This window comes from Arthroderma uncinatum, assembly GCF_011692745.1.
Source record: "Arthroderma uncinatum strain CBS 119779 chromosome Unknown scaffold4, whole genome shotgun sequence".
NCBI classification, from domain to species: domain Eukaryota; kingdom Fungi; phylum Ascomycota; class Eurotiomycetes; order Onygenales; family Arthrodermataceae; genus Arthroderma; species Arthroderma uncinatum.
Genome location: NW_022983866.1, coordinates 2520517 through 2540866, shown reverse-complemented (window position 1 = coordinate 2540866; position 20350 = coordinate 2520517). Strand labels below are relative to the sequence as shown.

General features: G+C 49.5%; 6 protein-coding genes across 6 annotated transcripts; 1 reads left to right on the top strand and 5 right to left on the bottom strand.

Moving 5' to 3' along the window:
• Positions 1-104: 104 nt before the first annotated feature.
• GIQ15_06121 (AP-2 adaptor complex subunit alpha) lies at positions 105-3116 on the bottom strand (the record flags this gene model as incomplete). The annotated part of the gene is made up of 4 exons (XM_033553538.1): positions 105-215; positions 281-2196; positions 2263-2597; positions 2665-3116. The coding sequence occupies 4 exons, from the start codon at positions 3114-3116 to the stop codon at positions 105-107; spliced, it is 2814 nt and encodes a 937-aa protein (XP_033404682.1).
• A 2322-nt stretch (positions 3117-5438) lies between these two features.
• GIQ15_06120 (uncharacterized protein) lies at positions 5439-7385 on the bottom strand (the record flags this gene model as incomplete). Its single annotated transcript, XM_033553537.1, has 4 exons — positions 5439-5866; positions 5925-6586; positions 6657-6794; positions 6856-7385. The coding sequence occupies 4 exons, from the start codon at positions 7383-7385 to the stop codon at positions 5439-5441; spliced, it is 1758 nt and encodes a 585-aa protein (XP_033404681.1).
• Positions 7386-9210: 1825 nt separating this feature from the next.
• Positions 9211-9534, bottom strand: GIQ15_06119 (uncharacterized protein; the record flags this gene model as incomplete). The annotated part of the gene is made up of 1 exon (XM_033553536.1): positions 9211-9534. One exon carries the CDS (start codon positions 9532-9534, stop codon positions 9211-9213), a length of 324 nt encoding a protein of 107 aa, XP_033404680.1.
• Positions 9535-11447: 1913 nt separating this feature from the next.
• On the bottom strand, positions 11448-13723 carry GIQ15_06118 (nuclear matrix protein; the record flags this gene model as incomplete). Its single annotated transcript, XM_033553535.1, has 7 exons — positions 11448-11793; positions 11849-12162; positions 12226-12375; positions 12430-13086; positions 13154-13272; positions 13346-13424; positions 13484-13723. 7 exons carry the CDS (start codon positions 13721-13723, stop codon positions 11448-11450), a joined length of 1905 nt encoding a protein of 634 aa, XP_033404679.1.
• A 134-nt stretch (positions 13724-13857) lies between these two features.
• On the top strand, positions 13858-18463 carry GIQ15_06117 (intron-binding protein aquarius; the record flags this gene model as incomplete). Its single annotated transcript, XM_033553534.1, has 5 exons — positions 13858-13965; positions 14021-14244; positions 14321-14421; positions 14489-17983; positions 18033-18463. 5 exons carry the CDS (start codon positions 13858-13860, stop codon positions 18461-18463), a joined length of 4359 nt encoding a protein of 1452 aa, XP_033404678.1.
• Positions 18464-19139: 676 nt separating this feature from the next.
• Positions 19140-20132, bottom strand: GIQ15_06116 (uncharacterized protein; the record flags this gene model as incomplete). The annotated part of the gene is made up of 9 exons (XM_033553533.1): positions 19140-19174; positions 19216-19234; positions 19311-19372; positions 19436-19507; positions 19569-19611; positions 19677-19717; positions 19809-19945; positions 19999-20039; positions 20106-20132. 9 exons carry the CDS (start codon positions 20130-20132, stop codon positions 19140-19142), a joined length of 477 nt encoding a protein of 158 aa, XP_033404677.1.
• Positions 20133-20350: the final 218 nt, after the last annotated feature.

Below are 20350 nucleotides of genomic sequence, written 5' to 3'. Positions count from 1 at the left end.
ATTATATGTATATCTCATAGCAAAGCTCCTAGTATTAGGTGGGAAGAGTGGAATGACCACATATTAACCATCGACCATGGTCCCTACTTTGATATCTGAGGCCCTCAGTCGCTGAAGATGTCACCAACAGCGCCTCGGGAGATTCTGTCTTCCATTAACTTGACCAACGCCCGCGGAACATCCTCTTGGGTCGCCCGAATGGTGATACGGTACATCTGTACATGCATTAATTAAAACATTTCACTTTAACAACAAAGAAGCAACAAAAGGAAGAACGTACCTGTTTCTCGTAGTTAGGCTCGAGCCTCAACAGACATCCTGTCTTTGAACTTTGAGTCTGGTAAACCGCACATCCAACAAGATTCTTTTGATTTGGGTCAACATTCGTGAGTATCTTCCATTTGAAACTCTCGACAATCGATTGGAGGTCTCTTTCGCTCAGTGGACGACCCTTTTTCGTGAGTCCAAATGTTGATTGACTTTCCAAGGGGTCTCCGCCAATTTGTCGCCAACGCTTAAAGAAATCATCTGATGTTAGGGACGAGGCTTCAATGTATCTATGCATTAGTATAGGCAGTTGCAGGGTATACGCCTGCAGTGCACCTGCGAGATATGAGATTCGGATCGTCGGCGCCTTGGTAAACGGACCCAGGCACTCGAAACAGACGGTCTGGTGGGTTTGGCCCGACGCGGCAACATCCGGATCAGGTATGTCCTTGGTATCGATCTTCAGATTTTCAGGCGAAGGGTTATCAAGCGTTATCGTGAAAGATCCGATAGAATAAGCCGATTTATTGGCAAAATAGAGCTTGCAGACACCAAGATGAGCTCGGTATTCGGAACGGAGTCCAATTTGAATCTGAGCATCTTCAAATAGCACTCCCTCAGTGGCGAAGAAGAGCCTGTTAAATCCAGGTTCCCAATCTGGAGATAGATGGGCTGCACTGGCCAGGTTAGGCAACGGTTCACTGGGTGAAGCGAAATCCAAACCTTCGAGGTCATTCGAAGTTGTGCCCTTTGCCCCTGTCTGCTGAGCACTAACTGACCCATTTGCAATAGATGTGAAAGTGCGTTTTAACCCGGTATTTTGTGTTAACAAAAACTCCTTATCGTCTGCGTTGGCATCTTTGCCCCCTACCACCCAAGTTCGCTTGTCACTCGTTCCAGAGCTCTTCTGATGGAGTCGGGATAATAACACGGATATTCTTTCCGAGAATGGTGGCATCTCATCGCAAACGGTACGAAGAAGATCGTCGGTGGGAAGCGTAGCAAGCATAAGGTATTCGTAAGATCGCTGTTGCATCTCTGAATCAGGGGAGTGGCTGTATACTTGGAACACCCGGAGAATTTGCGGTTTGATCTCAGGGAAGAGATTTACAAACTTGACAAAGGAGGAGAGGAGTAAGGCGCGAGTGTTATCGGAGCAAAATGCCATCTTTGAATACAGTGCCAGAAACTGTTCGATGGGTGAGCAGCCCTTGTTGTCCGCGATCAGATGGCCAAACTCTCCCAAGATATAGCCTCCAATTTTCACCAAACTATCATGGCACTCGCCTTTGATATAGCCTAATATATGCTGCGCGGCATAAGCCTGAAGCTCTTCGTTGTTTGTAACTACTTGAACAACCCGCTGCCAGACTTCGTCGCTGACATGGTCACCAGCCACGGATAACAATTTGAGCGAGATGTCGATATACCACTGTGCGTCCGTGGCATACTTTTCTGTCAAAATGGCAATTTTAAGGACCATCTCCTCACGAATGGCAAAATCGGCACTCTGAAGATGCTTGAGGAGCTCATTGACAATTGGCCGCGCATTTGTGGTATCACACATGCTGTACAGAAGGTCCAGTCCTTTTCGCCGGACACTGATATCTCGATCCCGCAACGATCCAAGTATTATACTCTGATGCTTCTGTATGGGATCCAGGGTCTCTGCTCTCGCGGCAAAATGTGTCATTGCGTCCAATCCAAGGTACCGTACGTTTGTCTCCCGGGATTGGATAAATTTCCCCAGCCGGGAGGAAATTTGCATCATTAGTGCGTGTTCAGTATCGAGGTGGATTAGCAGGTTTATGGCCTCAAATAGCACAGCGTTTTGGGCGTTATTTTGTTGCACATTTTTGGGCATGTCCATGGCCGAGTTCATGATTTGTTCAATGCTTTGTCTTATGAGATCTCTCACATGGACATCCTCTATTGTAGCAACAACCAGTCAGCAATGTTCAGCGTCTTTCGCACTCGAATTGAAATTTAACTTACCAGAGGGAGGGTAATACTGCAACAGTCGCAATAATTTCACCTGCATCCAAGGGCACCCCACGTTGTAATAAATATAGTCCTGGGAAACATCATGATCGATGATGATCCTCTTCAGTCTTTGAGCTGCCTTGACATAACTTGCCTTGTACTGATCGGGATTATCCTGTACAAGAGCCATAATTAGAGAGGTGACAGAGAGAGCCACTCCCATGTCTGGATCGTCCATCAATGATACGATGCGCTCAGCCCATTCCTGCTGTACAATCCCAGGGTATTTACGATATAACCGGAGAAGCGTTAGAGCCGCTTTCTTCTTGACGAATGCCTTTGAAGTACTAAATTGATGTCATTGTTAGCGTGAACTGAGCCAGAGTAGAACATAGCCAAAAAAATATATCTTACGGAGAAATCAACAAACGATGCACATCACCGCTCAAGGCTTCGCCCATCTCCCTGCCACCAACATTCGCAACCGCGTGCAACGCTAGGCAATTGTTCAACTCATGGTGGTCCAGCAAATCTTTCCGGATACTGTTCACCACCAAATGGAGCAATTCATGCTGCTCGTGAAGGAAAAGGGTAACAGCCAAATACCCTATCTGCTTTTCCGAGTATTTCGTCGCAGATATCAAATTGACGGCCTCCAAATGTCCAAAATCAACATCGTAGCCCTGTATGTAGACGTATAGAAGTTTGCAGACGTATTTCTTCTTCTGATAGCCGTTCAAACTTCCATCTTTGAACTTCTGCCGAATGTTGGCCAATTCCTTGTTGATGCGCTTTTCCTCCAGTTCTCTAGCCCGGGCATTCCGTAGATCAGCTATGAACTGGACCAACCCGCGCATGGAAGACATGGCGAGTCACTTCGGTGCGAAATCCGGATATTCTCTGTGTTCCTGTACCCCTTTCCTATCTCTCAACCTTCAGTTGCCTGTCCGGACGCTTTTATGTCTAGTTACGCTTCACACGCATTCCATGTGCACATATTTTTCTTCCTAATCATTGCCGGGCGTGCGATGCCACCATTTTCTTAGCTGTAGCGATCGAGTAACGTATCGGGAGTATGGCGCAGCGGGTGATGTATAGATCGCGGACGTCGTTTCTTATCGGGCTGACGGAGGTACAGCGATTTGGATAGACGGAGCAGACGAGGACCAGCCGGTTTCCTCGATATTCACGGCAACAAGTCTAGTAGCCCGGTTCGCGAGCTCCAGCAGCCTGCAGCGTATATGTCGGCGTATGTTCTCGCTGTCTTTCCCTTCACTTGGGCCCTCTGCCCTTGGAGAGCGAGCTTCCACATCCCCTTGAAGATGCACCCGGAAAAACATTACACCGCGGCCAGCTTGAGATACGAGGGAAAGACGAGATTTGGCACATAAACTAAACAACCTGAGGGCTGCGCTCCATTTTGCTTCTATGAAGCGACTAAGATACAGACATGGACTCACTGCACCGCCTATGGAACTGCTCAAGAGCCGACTCCAGCAAAAAAAAAAAAAACACAGAAACGCCCATCTCCACCAAACAGAGAAAACGAACCAGCATCAAGAACAAGCCCTGGAAACACCGCATCTAACCTTCCTACGCCTTTGTCTTGGTGGTGAAATCGATCTCTCCAGGAAAGTTTCCCGAGTCAACAGCCTTCTCGCACGTACATGAATCTACGGAATCTCAAGATTAGTCCGCCATGCCAGGACGCGCGCGCAGTGGGGGGGAATCGAGCCAGGCCAGGTTGAAGAAGATGATGAAACGTACCGGCCCCCCTCTTCCCACAAGGGCATGCATCACCGGAAACAGGATGGTTTTCGGACATGGCCCTCTCACACGTACATTGGCCAGCCGGACGGCTTCCTATTAGTCGTCCACGATGCCCATGTTAGATTATACTCTTCCGTCTAGCGAGATCGCACCCTCGACACGCAGCCGCGGCACGGAGGAACAGGGGCAAGGGGACGAGAGATATGAAGGCAGGAAACGAAGGGAGAGAAGAGGCCAGAACGTTAACGTACTGCAGGAACAGCGTGGCCCAGATGTGTCGTTTTCGGTTTTTGCCTTGTCGCAGCTGCAGTGAAGAGCCTGTTCCTTGCCACAGGAACATTTTGATTGAGCGGCACAAACGCAGCCCTCCTTGGACGTGTGGCAGCAGGACGCTGGTGGAGCAGCCATCTTCGCGTATTTCTGATTCTAAACTTGCACGACGCTCGAGCTAAAGCCGGGTATTTTCTCCTTCTCTACTCTGGAGGGTAAAACGGCAAGTCTTGGTTGTTGATATTGATGGGAGAGACGCTTTTTCAGGGGGTCAGCCAGCGATCGTGAGAATGAATAACGGAAGAATGGGCACCTCTTGTGGCCCTCGAGGGTGTCCTTTTTATATTATTATGGTACAGGCCTACACAGCGCCTTCTGCCTTCCATCTTCCTGTCCTCGAGGCCTCTTCTCCTACAGACAATTACCAACATCTCGACTGCGATTGGAGGAGCGATCGCTTATATAAGCGAATAATCAGGTGATTCCTTCCGTCGTTTTCGTCATAGATGCCATTATATAGTTGGAAGAAGCGAGGAAAAACATTACATCAATAACATTCAAGCCAGGCTTAGGGCGCTGACGTTGGATAGCGAGCCTAGTGCCCGGTGTGGTGGGGAAAATATAGGAGCCAGAGTGCGATGTGGAAGTCATGAAGGAGGTAAGAGTCAGGTTGTTGGACACCGTTACAGTCCAAACCGGAATGAACGTCGTCTCGGGCCTGAGATATCGGGGAGAGGAGATAAACGCGAGGCGCGAATAACGCCGTAAAGTCATCGGAGATCAACCGCTAACTAAAAGGGGGGATTGGGAAGGGAGAGGTATAGAAAAGAAAAAAGGGAGGGTGGGAGAAGCCAGGAATATTCTCAAGTGCTCATGCATAGTAAATCCGTAACTATGACTTCAAGCAAGACGCCGTATAGCCCAAAGAAGTAGGTAGATTGTCTCAGACAGATAAGAGACATCCTTAAAGTATGTGCTTGAAGAATTAAGGGACGCAAGGCCGCGCAAAAGGAAGAACGGCGTATAAAATAATAAACAAGAACGGGAAGGTAATATATTTTTCCACAGGAAAAGCGAAGTGTAAAATATGGACGTGGGCGCTGTCTTTGTGAAACCATATGCACGTCAATATGTAAGTTGGCAAGTCGTCATATCGTCTCTGTGTTGGATTGATAGAAGAAGGCTCGCTGTCTCGGGGCCGAGTATTCCGGCGTTGGGTAACAGCTCAGCTTCTGTTGGATGGTCTGATGCAGCCAGGCGGTGCCATGATGATTATAGGCGCCCTGCATGTCAGATCGCTTGGTTGCTGCCAACGATCCCGGGTGGGATGTAGGATCGCTCGTGTTTGACGATGGGGATTGTCGGGGATAGGTAATTCCGAATGAGCTTAGGTTGAACTGCGGACCGAGCCCCGAAAGCTGATCCTCTTCCTGTGTGGACTGAAGGGGCGCGGATTGCAAGGCTGCTGCGGCTGTACGACTGTGGCCTGTTTTCGGCGGCGATCCTTCAGATAGCCTTGGCCCGGTGGTCACAGGCTGTCCTACAGTCTTCTGCTTAAACTGCTCTGTTGCAGAATCTATTGGTCAGTCAGCGAGCGTAGGGAGGGGGGATGGGAGAGTCTGGCAGCTGCTTACCCAAACCATAGGGATCCCTCCTGGCTCTTGCGACGGCGTCATTCGGCATCGATGCGTCCAGGGATCGGCCACCGTATGTACTGTTAAGGTCGACGGAGGAGTCTGCGTCCGTAAACTCTAGCGGTGGCGTTGGGCAGGGCATTGTGCCGCGGAGTGGTAAGTTCAGTGACCCTGCCCTGGCTCTGACTGAAGCATTGTATAGGTGAAGCTGGGAAATAGATGGGCGCATGCTTCCATGCTCGCTGAAGCTGCCAGGCATGAAGTTCGACTGCCTGTGAACGGATGCATTTGCAGAAGGCATATGGGCAAAGCTACCGAGACTGTCGCTAGAGGTAGACATACTGGATATCGAGTCAGGGCCACGTCCATGTCCAAATGTAGAGTTACCCCGACCAAAATAGCTGCCGTAAACAGAAGCAGTGCTCAAGGGGGATGTTGAGTAGTCATCTCCCGATGGCGTGCCCACACGTGCTGTGCTATATGGGTCATTCTCTTCTGGGGGGAAGAAAGTCCCGGGGGAAACTAACGGCGTTGTATAGCCATGGTGCTCAGCTGCATAAGATGGCTGTAGCGACTGTGCCATGTCAAAATCATCTGGCAGTGCGCGAGACTTCAATACCCTCTCCCTATCATCAAGAGACAATCTCTTGAGCTTTGCCCTCCTTTGAAGATAAACATAATGTTAGCGCATCAAGTTGTGCACGAATGGGGGCTGCTATATGGGCAACATACCTGTTTTGAAACCATACTTGCACTTGTCGAGGACTTAATCCAGGAATTTCCCTGGAAAGTCTCTCTCGATGGGCAGCATCCGGATGAGCTTGACGGGTAAATTCACTCATAAGATACCGCGTCTGGTTATGAGTAAGCCTGTAAAGTTGGGTTAGTAAATTCGACCGCCATCATGACAGAGGGTAAGGGACTGTAATACCTAAATCGCTTCATCTTCTTCCTGTCTATCTTCTCTTCACCAGCCATTTTGGTATCGTCGTCCACGTCATGAATCTCATCCGCGATAGCAGGGCTGTACATGTCCTGCTTGCTATCGATATGCCCGCTATCGCTATGTTGCTCTCCGTCAACGGGAGTTTGAGGGCTTCCTGGGCAAGAACTTGCTGAGCTTGATTGTACAGCATCTGTCAGGTCACTGCAGGAGAGGTCCCCCTGGCTGCCCTTGTGGGAGCCCATGTAGCAACTATCACTAGGATTCCGTGAGCTGTGTCCTGCTTCAGCTGCCTTCAAATAGGCCAAACCTCGAATATCACACTGGCCCATGGTCTCATGCACTCCCTTTTCTGAGATGAGCGGTTCTGGCTTTATCGTCTCGGATATTGGGGAACCACAGAACTGCATCATCATGGCAGAAGAATGGTAATTGTGTAATTGTGACGAGGGCGACTGATCTCCTATCCGTGTGTTGGTCCAGCCAGGAACGTCTGCGTAGACTTCATGTGTCGACATTATGAAGTAGTCAAAGAAAGGGAAAAAACAAAACAAAACAAAATGTCAAACAGGGAAAGGGGCGAGAGGAGGGGGGGAGGGGGGAAGTGTTCAACGTGAAGTAGTTTATAGTAGCAGATATATATCGTCAACGCGTGGTAGCAACGACTAAGTAACCCGATGTCGCCGGAGGGCCGCTATGTTTTAGCCATAGATAGACCGAGTGCTTGTACGCTTAGCCCTCTCGTGGGTTTGATCCACCTGAATCACTGCGGGTTCAAAACAATGAGATGAATACTGAGTCCCCGTAACTTCAAAGTGGTAGGAGATGGTGAGCGTTGTCAGTAATAAAATTGATGATGCGAGTGGTTGTGAGAAGCTGAGACGATCAACAGGGAAGACTCAAGGCTCAAAAGGCACCCGGTTCTCTGGGATCGAAGACGACTGGAATAGAGTTCGACTGGCATAAGACGAAAGAGGGAGGTAGTTGGGTTACAGGGTAGTCGAAGGCACGCCGGTGGGAAAGTTAGAATGTTGCCGTATTTATCACAGTGGCGGCGGATAATTGGCTGATACACAGCCATATAGAACAAGGCCAAGGGTAGTAAATCCGCCGTGAGGAGCACAAACGAAAAGTATGGGCGCTAGTAGAGTAGGCGTGGCCACGGAAAAACGATTCGAAAAAAATACGGGATATCCGAATACATTAATAGCATACAAACGGGCCAGGGTGCAGCAGTCCTCTCTAGGAGTTTTGGACTGAATGATGGAGGAGGGGGCCAGGATAAGCATAGACAGCCACCCTGTCATGCTCAGACCAGCATCTCGGAGTAGTGCCTAGCTTAGCTTAGCACATGGGGGAAGTATGCGATGCATGGGTTGTGGGTCATTCAGGGATGGCGCTGCCAAAGTCTCACGTTGATGCGAAGATCACAACACTCTTAAATTTTCTAAGAGGAAGAGGCACACTAATCAGGCCTAACTCCTTATCGCAGGTACGTGGTTGCTGGGGGGCGCCGGGTGCACCGACCATATAAGCTCGTTTCCCAACGTATACTAGTCTGTTTTATCTTTTTTGAAAGATAATATCAGATTTTAAAAAGCCGGAGACGAGGGGGAGGGGTCCTTATCACATTGGTTGTAACACAGCAATGGAAAAGCATTATGCTTTACAGTAAGCAAGGGGGACAGGCTGTATGTGCCAACCTCGTCTTTCCGGAAAATAGACGAAGGTCAAAAGCTCCAAAAAGAAAAGGGACGAATGCAGCTTTCTGGCTCTTGGGTCTTAAGCCTTGGGATCCTTGGGAGGCCGGGGTAAGACTGCTCGAGAGACCCTGCAAATCTTATAAGCCTCTCCTGTGGGCCAATACCGGCTGAAAACAGCATGAAGGTCGAGAAAACGGCGATGATAGAGCATCCAGAGTCATGCTTTCCCACTTTCCCAGGTTTATCCGGGCGTGGCTTATGGGGGAAGACAGGGGAGCGAGAGTAGCTGGAACCAATGCGGGGCATGCAGGACTGGAGGGTAGCATCATGGGCAGGTGGTTGTTGAACAAAAATGTCTGTGGAGGGAGATTGGTCACAGAGAGCAGCACGAGAACGCCGATACGCAGGAGGCACAGAGCCCAAGGCTTAGACGGAACCGCTATTTGGAGATCAAGTAAGGCTACCACGAACCAAGATTTCCCATCCCTTGGACTTCTGGAAAAGGAAGAAAGGATGTGCCCGCTAGAATTGCAAACCCGACTGGTCACGAATCGGAAGACGCGCAGAATGGGACGGTAAGATCGGACCGGGCCCCGAGGCTGGGTTAGGCTTCCAAGTGCAGAAAGCCCATTCATACAACTCATAAAAGCGTGGGATTGTTGCGGTTGAGGCGCGCGTGAACAGGCAGCTGGCCGTCCTCGAGAATCTCTACTCTGTACTCCGTCCAGGTCTGCCGTTCTGGGCGGAAGAGACCAGAGACGGGAAGAGAGGACGGATAGTTGTCATGGGTTGCCTCACCCGGCACCCAACATCCAGCATCACCCACCTCAAGCTTTTCATCGAGTCCTCTCCCGCCATCCACCGACCCAAGGCAGGCCAGATGATCCGCAGATGCAGCAGGCAAGGCATGCCCATGGTGTCGTGGTGTGGTGTGCGGTGGGTCACCCATTTTACCGTATCTCATGTATGTAAAGATATGTAAGTTGGTGTACACCCTTGGAAATTGACAGGGAAACGAAGCCCAGCCAAGGGCACAGCCGGCATACCAATTGGCTGAGCCAAAGCGAAGGGTGACTCTCACGTTGGGAGGCCAGCCTAGCAGTTGGAGGATGGGAGGACAGGGATGGGCGAGATAACCCCGGCCCGGAGCAGGTGTGACTTCGCGTGTCCACAGCTCTCAGCCGTTTCCAGGCCCAAGGGATCCGGAGACGCGGGAAGGACGAAGGAGAGAGGAGGTGCAGCTCTCGTTTCCGCCAACCGCGACGCCATCGCTGGCCATATCAACCCTTGCATCGAAGCGAAATGTGCAGGTTGCAAGCTGTTAAGGGCCGGGGGCTCAGGGATATTGAAACCACCCACGTGACCTCGTCTCTCATCTTTCGGCCCCAGAAGCCAGATATCCCGCCGAATCTTGTCGGAGATGGCAGATTGGACATGGAGCTGGAGGCCGGGTGGGCTGGATGGATAATTATAGCCCACCCGCCGACGTCAGCGGGCGATCGGGGGCAGAAGCTAGTCGAGCAAAGTTGATTATAAGGTTGTTGCAGATCGGGGGCCTTCTCTGATGCTTCCAGTCCATCGCTGAGGAACAACTTTCTTCTAGTGCCCGCAGATTTCGCCCATCAAACTCTGTTGACCACACGATTCGGAGCTCCACTATCAATCAGCGATTTTAATATTGGAGGCTCTGATGTGGGAACTACGTCACGAAACCGTTGAGACAGTTACATGCATGTAGCCGGGATAGCCATGGTAGCCGTGGTTGTCATGGTTTGTCGTGGTAGGCAGCCCTAAGCCAAGTGTAGTAGCTAGTAGCTAGTGTTAGCTAGGCGTAGCTAGGCATAGCTTACGGGAGATAGATTGGACGGAAGACGGCGCCATCCATGAGCTTCACCATTTCTCCGTCGAAGATCAGAGAGCAGGATTGTTCGTACCTGCAGAGAGAGCAGGCCAACACAGGTCCAGGATCCGGAGCTACAACTGCCTACTCCCTTGCGCGCTTGACCTTCTCCCTGATCAGCCATCCGCGCTGATCTGCTGGCCATGGATGCAGGCGTGCATGCATGCTCGCTTGCTCTGTTAAGTAGGTGTGCTGTTTGCTGGTGCTTGCTTGAAACCAACCTGTTTCTGCAGGGTCTTTGTAAATAGCCGGTTGCTCTCTTGTTCGGGAATCCATAAAGTTGTCTCACGCTAATATACAGTACACAATTGAGGGTGAACTCCGCCGGGGGGGACAGGCTCCAGTTGCTGATTGCATTTTTTTGAAGAAAAATAGAGAATATCTCCCTCCCCCTTTCCCCCTTAGGCTATTCAATCATTCTAGTGTCGGTTTCGGCCCTGACGCAGTGAAAGCTTCCGTCGACCCTCGCATCATTTCCCTGAGTAAGCTCGTACTGACCAGAGCCTTATGTTTCCTCGCATGCTGCCGTACATAGCAAGTATAAATATCTTCAAATCCATCGGGAATGGGGGAAGGCTGGGCATTGCTGAAACTATGTACTGTAGCTGTCGGTCCGGGGGGGCCAGAAGCCGGGGGTTCAGTCCTACCAGTTGCCGCAGAGCCCGCGTTAGCTGTACCAGTTATCAAATCCGCTGTCAATACAGCTGGCATCATCTCCCTGCAAGTACGCCACTGCATGGCAGCACTGCCCATCACTATAGACAAAACCAATATAGCTTCTTCCTCCAAGACGCCGAGGACTGAATTTGGGACCTGTCCCATCGTTCCTGCACTGTTATTAGATCTGCCCTACAACCACGTGGAAGGCAATGAACCAGCCTTGCCCCAATGGTTCGAACGCCTTCAAAATCGGATTGAAGCCGCCCAGGATCTTGTCGAATGATCTGCAGGTGCGAAGCCCCTTGAAAGATGCAAGGTCAAGTCTGAGCAGGCTGCGGTTGCTCTGAGGCAGCTTCGAGGGTGTTCTCCCTTGTTGATTCTTCCTTGGAGCCATCGGCACTATTCTCGGCTTCCTGTTGGGATTTTGTAGAGCTGGTGGCCGGTGCTGGAGGTGTTTCGAAAAGCACTTTCAAGTTTTTCCCGTCCTCTATCTTATCCAGTTGATTCAGCTTACTCCTGGAGGCAATCCGTAAAGTCCTCCATGTTTTGCTAGCCTTGGCTTTGACAGACTGCTCCTTGTCTTCCTCATCTTTGGCCATATCAATATTGAAATCATCATCAGTAATACCACTCATGTAAAAGTCGACGCTGGGTATTGCAAATCTACCACTAAAAGTCAGCCGGATCACAGCACCACATTATATCAGAACTACCATACCTTTCCGGTTCTTTTAGGCGGTTGAGGTCTCCTAGATTTGTTTCAGCGGATAAGAATCCAAGATCCAAAGAGCCCATAGGCGTTGCGCGAAGCCGCCTATTGGCTGTTATTTTGGCGGCACTGGACTGAGTGTCCAAGTGGTTCTGGACTGGAACAGGCGGCCGCTCTATCGGAGGACACCCTTCGGCTTTCCATCGAACCCAGTTCTTGTCCCTTGTGAGCACAGTGTCGACCATTCGAAAATAGAATTTCCCGTCCATGCCTTTTTGCAAATAGCTGGCGATGGATGATTTCATTTGCGTTGCCCATTTAGCCTACAGAGCACGGTTCATTATTACGAATGTTCGTCCAGGATGCAGAGGAAGGTAAACACTCACGTCTTCGTCACTCAACACATATCCGTATAGCACTGATTTGTTTGTGGAGTCCGACAGTTTGGCCTTGGACTTTGGCGTTAGCGAAAGCAGGAAATCGAGGAGAATCAAAGCTTGGACAAGAATGTGTCTCCGGAAGGACACATCGTTGATCTACACCACTGTCAGCAATAGAAACATGACCTAGGGACCCGTGAATCACTATACCTCAAGCTCAAACAAATCTCGACTAGTTAGGTATTTGGGGTTGAAGCTATTCGTCAACTCGGAGGCTCCTTCACCTCGTTTGCGTTTGGCTCCTCGCCGTGATTCATCTGAACCTTTTGTTGTGCCGCGTACCTCCAGTTTTGAGCTAACCTTTCGGAAGCTAGAAAGCGTTGCTTCGAGGCCAGACTTTAATGACGCAAAATGTACAGGATCAAACAGTTTGATGGGCTTAGAGAAGTTTTCTTGGAGACTCCAAAAGGCCGAATAAAGAGAGTCGAAGTCGAGATCTGGTTTGTCACTTGCTTCCTTTGCACGCTGCGATGGGGCGTCAGTGGCCGATTCCCGAGGCACGGGAGTCTTCCTTGACTCCGACTGATCGCCCTCGGTCTTTGGTATTGGAGTTGTATCCTCCTGTGTGTCCACGTCCATCGCATCGCCGCTTTCGGTCGATGACTTAGGCTGAATATCAAAGGTTGTGACATTTTCCGTATGGTACTCCCCCCTGAGATTCACAGAGCTCTTGTCCCCTAGGGGGAAAGATTGGAATAGGAAGATGAAGACCCGTCCACAGAACACTGTATCCTCGGCACGAGAAAGCCTCCTCAGTAATTCATTGCATGAACGGAGAATAATCAGACTTTTTTGTTTGAAGTGTTTCTAGGTCAAGTTGTCCATTAGCCATTTAAGCGTCAGCCACAGGTGGTTAGTATATGGAGGGACTCACGGCTGTATTGCGTTCCCGTCTGGATTCTAGATAGTCGAAAACCTTTCTACATCCGTCTATGGTTTGGCTATCCAAGAGCTCTTCGATGAGCCAGAATATAAGGCCCGGTTCGCACTTTTCTATAGTAAAGACAGTCAGCATGCCGCTTGCTCAATGTCCAATGCTTCCCCTCCCGCCGACTGCAAGCCATACCATTATCCGAGAAGATTGAGACAATATCTAAAAGATTCCATATCTGCATAAACGACGGTTCACCAATGGAGGCTGTGGCCTGGTTGTAAAGCTGTTAGAAAGGTACTCCGCAAACCAAGGACAGGGGGGGCAACGTACAAGTAGATCGTAGAATATCTCACGAAACGCCGTCTCAACGGCTGCGTACTGAGTCTGCTGGCTATTCTCTCTAATCGCGCCACCATCTCCAGCTAGGACATGTTTGATAACGTCTCCCAGGCTGGCTTCTGTGACCGGTGGCTCGATCGATGGCGTCTGCTTGACCTGGCCAGCTCTCTCCAGCAAGCTGTGGATGACATTTCTGTACACCTTCACGGCTCGAACGTCCTGTCCAACCATCCTAGAGCCTCTGTTCCTTCTGATCCGCCGACTGAGAGGCGTACTGTTGATCTGAGCAAGGAGGCGCAAGTCGTCGTAGTTGTCGGCGTGGTTGTGTTCCTCTTCCTTTGAGCTTTTTCTAGAGCTCGCCGCACATGATCCGTGCACCAACGCCAACTTTTAAACATTTCGACTCGTTCTGGTATCAATTCCACGAGCACCACGAGCACCACGAGCAACAGGATGGACTCTCGTTTCTAGGAGTTGCCCGCGCGAGAACAAGGCGCAACCCCGCTGGCTCCAATGACTGAATTACAGATGCGCCCGGCAATGGCGCGTAGTCTCGATGTCCGTCCAACGGTCAACGACTTCCAGGACGAGAATCCGTGGGTGTCTCTGGCTAAAGCTCACTGGCTGAAGCCTAGCAAGGTACGCAGGGCGAGGCCGGAGGTGATCAAGAACGAGATCTGGGATCCTTTACAGAGCGAAGGCTTCCCTCTCCGTTCGCTACTTATCCTGGAAAATCTCCATATACTCGAGAAGTAAATACGCACTCTAGCCCTCCCATTGACTCCCTTGGTTTTTCGGATTTCACTGGCTGACATGTTTTCGCAAAAGGTTCCTCTGGCCAACGTACTCGGAAGATGCGTCGAATTACCATATCATGTTGATTGCGGTCATTGCAGGAATAAAACGGAGGGAACATTTGCCCATCTGGAGTAAGCATCACGCGTTTGCCCGTTGGAAGCTGTTAATTTTTGGCCCAAATATCTAACATCTATTTAGCCCATTTCTTGGACCGACCAGCGGACTTTTCAACCCTCTTCCGACGTATACTCTCCATGAATCTTGACGCTGCGCTACCTTTGACATCTAAAATATACCTTCTTTCCTTCGTCATCAGTGCATTCCAGTCACTTGAGTGCAGCCAAATCCGCAAGGAGTGCGCTCCTCTCGTCTCGATATCGACCTGGAACAATCTTTTTAGTAAGGATGCCAGAGATAGTTTGCTTCAGCAGTCGGGGGCTTTGAAAAAGGCATGGCGGCTGGCTACCAAACGATACGACTCGGCGGATGAACAAGGGAAATCGAGAATACGATTCGAAAGGTCCTGGCTGTATTCGATGCTTCTGGACTTCCTGCGCCGTATAAATCCATCTCCGGGAGACCGCAACAATGAAGATAACACTAGATTTTGCGAACGCTTTCTCGAACTCTTGGTGGATCTTGAGAGTCAGCTCCCCACACGGCGATACGTGAATGCACTGCTAAAGGACCTTAACATCCTGCCTGTTCTTCGCAAAAGCAAACTCTACAATGATGAGAAAAACACCCTCTTCCGAGATTTCTATGTACTACTACGACGGTTCATCAATTTCTCAATTGACGATCAATCCGGCCAACATCAATCAGCGCAAGATGTCTATGAGTCTCACTGCCAGGAGCTGGCACGACTTCAAAGAACAGCTATTAAGCACTTCAAGGACGAGTTGACACTGCTTGCATTAGCCAATTATGGGTCCCTCGAGCAACGGTCTGAGCTTGTGGAACATCTTCGCGCTATTGACGACTCGCAGTTGAAGCAGCTATGCCATTTGCTAGGCTTTAGGACCACTTATCCAGAACACACCAATATTACACCCGACCGTGAACTACTCCTAGAGATTCTCCTTCTACATTTCGAGCGGCGACCAACTTTTCAAGAAGCCACATCCGAAGTCAGCGTTCTACCTACTGAAGATTCGTTGTATGACCCAGCACTTGTCCGAAACGAAACATACGATGGCTCCAGGCCGTTAGCTATCCCAAAGCTAAACCTTCAATATCTAAGTCTTGGTGACTTTTTGTGGAGGTCCTTTCTACTTTACCGGTCTGAGTCTTTCTATGAGATTAAAAGTGATCTAGAATCCATTACCAAACGAATGCAACCTAAAGCTGGCCCAGATGGCAAGGTATCCTTTGATGGCTTCTCGAAGATGGCCCTACCCGTCTCAAAGCCCGCCATCATTGATGTTGCTCAGGCACGAGTCGGCTCTCTCCAACCAGCCTTTGTCCGATCGGAAATCACTCTAGAGGTTGGAAGACTTGGTGACAATATTAGGAGGGAATGGGAATCACTTCGGCCGGACGACGTGGTATTTTTGCTTGCAGTGGGTCCCAACAAGACAGCAAAATTGGATCTCGTGAACAACCAAAAAGCCGACGCAAAGGAGAGCATAGGCATATTACATGTTCGAACAGGCGCGGTTGTACAAATGCTAGACGAGAACGGGCGCCCCCAACGAGATACGCAACAGGACAGAAGCAATGGATACCCTCAAAGGCCCCGCCTCAGAAGGCTTCTTGTCAATTTGGATGCTGCATCCTATAAGGCTGATGTAGATAGGATGCAGAAAGGCAAGCCAGATATCTACAACTCCATCAATGTTCTTGTGCGCCGAAGGGCTCGCGAGAACAATTTCCGGCCCATATTGGAAACGATGCGGTCTTTAACTATCACCGACGCCGAACTTCCTTCGTGGCTACAAGAGGTCTTCCTGGGGTATGGCGATCCAGCCGGAGCGAGATACACGGAGCTAGGAAACCGTGTAAAGTCCATCGACTACAGGGATACCTTCTTAGATTGGCATCACCTTGTGGAGAGCTTCCCGGGCCAGAAAATCGAGCCGACAGAGGACTCCACATCCATATTTGGCCCTCCTTATGTTCTAGAGATGATTGATGAATCCTCAAAGGCCGAGACCTTGAACCCATCGAAGAAACGGAGAAGGGACCAGGCAGAGTCTGTACAGTCGAATCCCAATTCAGTACGGGTGACTACATATAAGCCTGCCAATCCTGGCCCTTATCCCATTGATGCCCCGAAACTCAACAAAGTCCGGTTTACGCCTGTTCAGGTTGAAGCCATAACCTCTGGAACGCAGCCAGGGCTGACGGTGATTGTCGGTCCTCCAGGAACGGGCAAGACGGACGTTATTACGCAGATAATTAACAATATCTATCATAACTTCTCCCAGGAGCGGACATTACTTATCGCCCACAGCAATCAAGCACTCAACCAATTGTTTCAAAAAATCGTTGCTTTAGACATAGACGAGCGCCATTTACTTCGACTTGGTCACGGTGAGGAGGAGCTAGAGACAGAATCCAATTTTGGAAAATTTGGCAGGGTCGAATCGTTCCTTGAGAACCGGGTGAGGTTCCTTGCGGAGGTTGATCGCCTTGCAGCTTCCATTGGGGCAGAAGGAGCCCATGGAAGTACTTGCGAAACAGCCGGATACTTTTATACGGTCTATATAAAACCAGCATGGATCAAATTCTGGGACAAAGCACGCTCTGAGAACCTCACAAACGACGAAATCGTTCAGTGCTTCCCCTTCCACAGCTTTTTCTCCGATGCCCCTCAACCTCTCTTCCCTGCGGATGCCCCGAAAGAAAAACTCATAGATATTGCCGAAGGTTGTGAGCGACATATAGGGAAAGTCTTTTCGGAGCTAGAAGATATTCGGCCCTTCGAAATTCTACGGCAGCAACGAGACAAGGCCAACTACCTCCTGGTCAAAGAAGCGAGGATTATTGCGATGACATCGACGCATGCTGCTATGAGACGGCAAGAAATTGCAGACCTTGGTTTCCACTACGATAATGTAGTTATGGAAGAAGCAGCACAGATCACAGAAATCGAAAGTGTGATTCCGTGTATGATGCAGAAGACCAAAAATGGAGAATTCCCCCTTAAACGCGTCGTCTTATGTGGTGATCATTTGCAAAACTCCCCAATCATTCAAAACATCGCGTTCCGCCAGTACGCCAACTTTGAACAAACCCTTTTCCTACGGTTAGTGAGATTGGGTGTTCCTACCATTAACCTTGACCAACAAGGCCGTGCCCGTGCATCTATCGCAGAGCTGTTTAAGTGGCGATACGAGAAACTGGGGAATCTCCCCGCTGTGGAAAACCAAGAGGAGTTCAAAGTTGCCAATGCTGGTTTCCGCTATGACTACCAGCTTATCGACGTGCCGGATTATCAGGGTCAAGGTGAAAGAGAACCTACTCCCCACTTCATTCAGAATCTTGGTGAAGCCGAGTATGCAGTTGGAATTTATCAATACATGCGACTATTGGGGTATCCAGCCTCTAAGATCTCAATTCTCGCCACATACGCCGGACAAAAGGCGTTGATTAAGGATGTTCTAGCTCACAGATGTGCCAAAAATGTACTTTTCGGGTTGCCCAAGATTGTCACAACGGTGGACAAGTATCAGGGTGAACAGAATGACTGTAAGTGACAAACATTTCTCTTATCTTATGATAGCATCGACTAATGCAGGCCTGCCATTAGATATCATTCTCTCTCTTACGCGTACTAAATCCGTGGGCTATCTCCGAGACGTTCGTCGATTAACCGTAGCACTATCGCGGGCACGACTTGGACTCTACATTCTCGGCCGCCGGGAGGTTTTCGAGTCATGTTTCGAGCTCAAGCCTGCCTTTGATATACTCGCTCAACGGCCAGATAAGCTCATGCTTATGCCTAACGAGATGTTCCCGACGAAGAGAGCGGTTGATTCTTCAGACAGCGAAGGCACGCCCATGGAAAACCTAGAACATCTTGGCCAGTATGTGTATGAGATGACTCAGGCGAAACTCAAGGCACTTGGGGCAGACACGGCCATTACTGAGGCTGCCGATGAAAATCTGGGTACGATCCGAGAGTCCGATGATGAAGACGATACAGCACGTGAAGGTGCAATCGAGTAGTGTGACATCTTTTAGTGTTTAATTAGTGGCCTCTGATCTATTGTATGAACAGAATTTCCTTTGCGAGTATACACATTTTGAGTGAAAGCATCAAGCGCATCAAGCGCATCATGGGACACGGTTTTCTATCTTAGTTCCTTCTATCCTGGATTGTGTTCAATTGATGTATGGAGTAGATTACAGAGTGGATTAATTGGCCGTGCCAGCTTTGCTCCCATAAAAGAAAACGGTTTGATGAACCTAAGAACGGGCTAGACGCATTCAATGTCTATATAACCGCCTCCTGGAACCTAAAGAGGCTTAACCTATTCTATAAATTACTTTTTTTTGCCATACGAACTCTCGCCGTTGGTTAGCCTTTGGAGTCATGGATAAAGGGGCAAGGAGCTAGCGAAGACTCACTATAAGCTTCCATTTTATGAGCGGATGGCTGAGATCACGGCTTCTTTTGTTCGATAATGTTTCTGGGGTCCCGGAAGGCTTGAGCGATATACCTAAAACCACAACGTGTGAGCAGAAGTCATTCCCAGCCATATAATTGCTCGATCCCAAGAAGGTTCGCAAGCTTACTTTGTATGGCTTCCCCTTGCCACTATCTCATCCGCCTGATTGGTAAATTTGATAGTTGTGTAGGCTAACTTGTTTCCAACTAAAAAAGAAAAAAGGTCGCATCCGTTCAGTAGAATCTCCAGAGAGCGCGCTTCAAGTTCGCTAAACTTTAACCAATGTTTAAGCAGCATAGGCGAACTTACACTTATCGCATGTTACCTCCTAGTGTGGTTTAGTTAAATTGTGTAGTTCCAAAGGCGTGGGTTCGTCGGACGTTTTAGGCAGAGAGGTCACTTACTGCAAGTATCCTATCACCAACCTTGCCTCCTGAGCCCAGATAGGTCACTGGTACTCCGTAGACTGAGTTAGGTCTCGTCAAAGCAGACCATATCACCGGGTTGAACTGAGATACATATCACATACCATTCAAGTCGGTCGATACACCTGTCGCAAAAAGACCGTGGGAGGCAACGGCAAGCGAGCCTCCAATGTCCACTAAAAGAAGGACTTGTTAGCCAAAATCAGCAATTAGAAGAGTAGACCATGTTATACGTACCCATGCTAGCAATTGTGCCGCCATGAAGAATGCCCAATCGGTTCTGTATACAAAGCAAAATATTAGGCAGTAGTTCAAAGAAAATCCAGCTCGTCTTGATAAGCCTACTGTGTGTTCCTTTTGCACATCCAGCTCAAATTTGACAGTGCCTGGATGAGCAGCAGTGATACGGAGCTAAGATCAACGGATTGAATCAGTAAGATGCCCCTTGTAGCTCTTCTGGCCTCAGAGCGTCCCAACCGTCGAAGATGGGGTCGGTGGACTCTGGGTCCCGAGAGATAAACCCGCTGCCAACGAGCATCCGACGGGACACAAAGCTGAGGTCGCACGGTGTAGCTCGTAGCAAAGAGTGAGGCCAGCGTACATTATCCAGCAGTCTAATGCACAAGTTAGCTATAGATCTATGTCGGCTAAGTAGGGGGTTGCGTACCTTGGTTCCAAGCCTGATATCGCCCGAAAATTCGCCCATACCTGCAGACCAGCCGGTCAGCCTGGTGTCAAACGAGAGAAGACAGACAGCCCTCATCACAAACATACCGAGTTGACAAACTTCAGCGTGGCCATCGTGTCGTCCGTTGTTGTCTTACGTTGATGCAGGTAAACATCCCAGAACTTGCATCCGGACGTCTATACAGATGACTAATATCCCAGCGAGTCCAATTTCAATGCATTCGGACATCAAGGGCCAGCCAGCATCAGTCGCATTTGAAATCTGCCCGCGTCGTACTTATACGCATACTCCGTCCCCGGAGGCATACAGCATACATGAGTACGTGCATGCA